Here is a 1,219-nt window from a genome sequence, read left to right on the forward strand (position 1 = left end):
TGCAGCAGTAATGATACCGGGGAGACGGCAGGAGCTTAGGGCACCCGCGGAAATGCCATTTTCCGTGCAGCTTTCGTCCTTATCAGGCCCAGCACAGCGCCGGGTGCACAGGTTGATGGTCACAGCCCAGCTGCCACGTTTGCTATTGCACAATTGCAGCTTGGTATCGCGTGGAGTTTAAAAGGCCGTCGATGAACCCCGTGCCGTGCCATGAGCCTTTTCATGTGCCACGCCTGTACGTAGAAATGAAGGCAGCCAGAGCCTGCCACAAAAGCCAGAGCCACACAGATAAACCCCTGCAGACCCAGATACCCTTTGAGATAAGCAGCTAAAATTAATTTTCACTGAAGCTGCTCGTGACAGCCCATCATCTCCCCAGCCCAGCTCCACAAAATAATCCCCTCCAGCAAGAAGCACCTTTACAGCAAGAGGCTCCGAGCAGCATTACGAGAGCTGGGACAGGGAAAGGTGAAAGCTGATGGGGTGAAACTGGTTTTTGCCCATGCGTTTCCCAGCTGAGCCCCCAGCAGCCCCACTCCTGTTTATGAGGAGGATATGTGTCCCCAGGCCCAATGCCTACAGGGACTAGAAGGTGCCACCACTGCGTCCAGAGCATTGCTGTCCCTCCGGGCTGCGGCAGACGCAGAATGGGGCACGTAGGGCAGGGGGGGAGCAGAAAACAGCCCTGAAGCACCGCAACCCCATGGGGCTGCCACCCACCACTGCGGCTCTCGACATCACCCGTCCTGCCGGCTGTGCCGGCCAGCGAGGGTCCACACCAGCAACGTGGCGTAGAGGAAGGGGGGGTCAATGGAAAGGCTCGATGCTTCTCCAGTTCACAGCTCGGAGGGCGACCTCGGCTCCCCCTGCACTGGGGTCGGAGGGGCCTCCTGGGCTCCCGCTGCCCCAGCCCGGGCGGTGGTGGCTCAGGTGGCCACAGGGGCGGCCGGTGGCTCCTTGGCGGGGCTGGGGGGTGAATCGGCACTGCCGCTGATCACATTCTCGTATTTCGGCTCTTCCTCCGGGGCAGCCTGTCCCTTCGTTTCGAGGCTGAGGACTAATTCAGGGCTTTTGCCCCTCTCCGTGGGACCTACAGCATCGCTGGCCCCATCCTGGGCCCCGGTGCTTCTCAGCGAGGGAGATGCGAGAAGGAAGGACTGTCTCTTCCCAGGGAGATGCTGGTGCTTGCCAGGGGATAGCTCGGCGGGAGCTCCTGGGA

At 60.9% G+C, this 1,219-nt stretch overlaps 1 protein-coding gene across 1 annotated transcript in view; it reads right to left on the minus strand.

The window, feature by feature from the left end:
* Positions 1-926: 926 nt before the first annotated feature.
* LOC103924848 (scavenger receptor class F member 1-like) overlaps positions 927-1,219 on the minus strand; it is a gene marked incomplete at its 5' end in the record, with an annotated part of 10,160 nt that continues 9,867 nt past the window's right edge. Inside the window, 1 exon segment of the mRNA XM_009333453.1 lies at positions 927-1,213. Within this exon segment, the coding sequence (XP_009331728.1) occupies positions 927-1,213 (287 nt within the window).

Source organism: Pygoscelis adeliae, unplaced genomic scaffold (genome assembly GCF_000699105.1).
Source record: "Pygoscelis adeliae isolate BGI_AS28 unplaced genomic scaffold, ASM69910v1 Scaffold331, whole genome shotgun sequence".
In the NCBI taxonomy this organism is placed as follows: Eukaryota; Metazoa; Chordata; class Aves; order Sphenisciformes; family Spheniscidae; genus Pygoscelis; species Pygoscelis adeliae.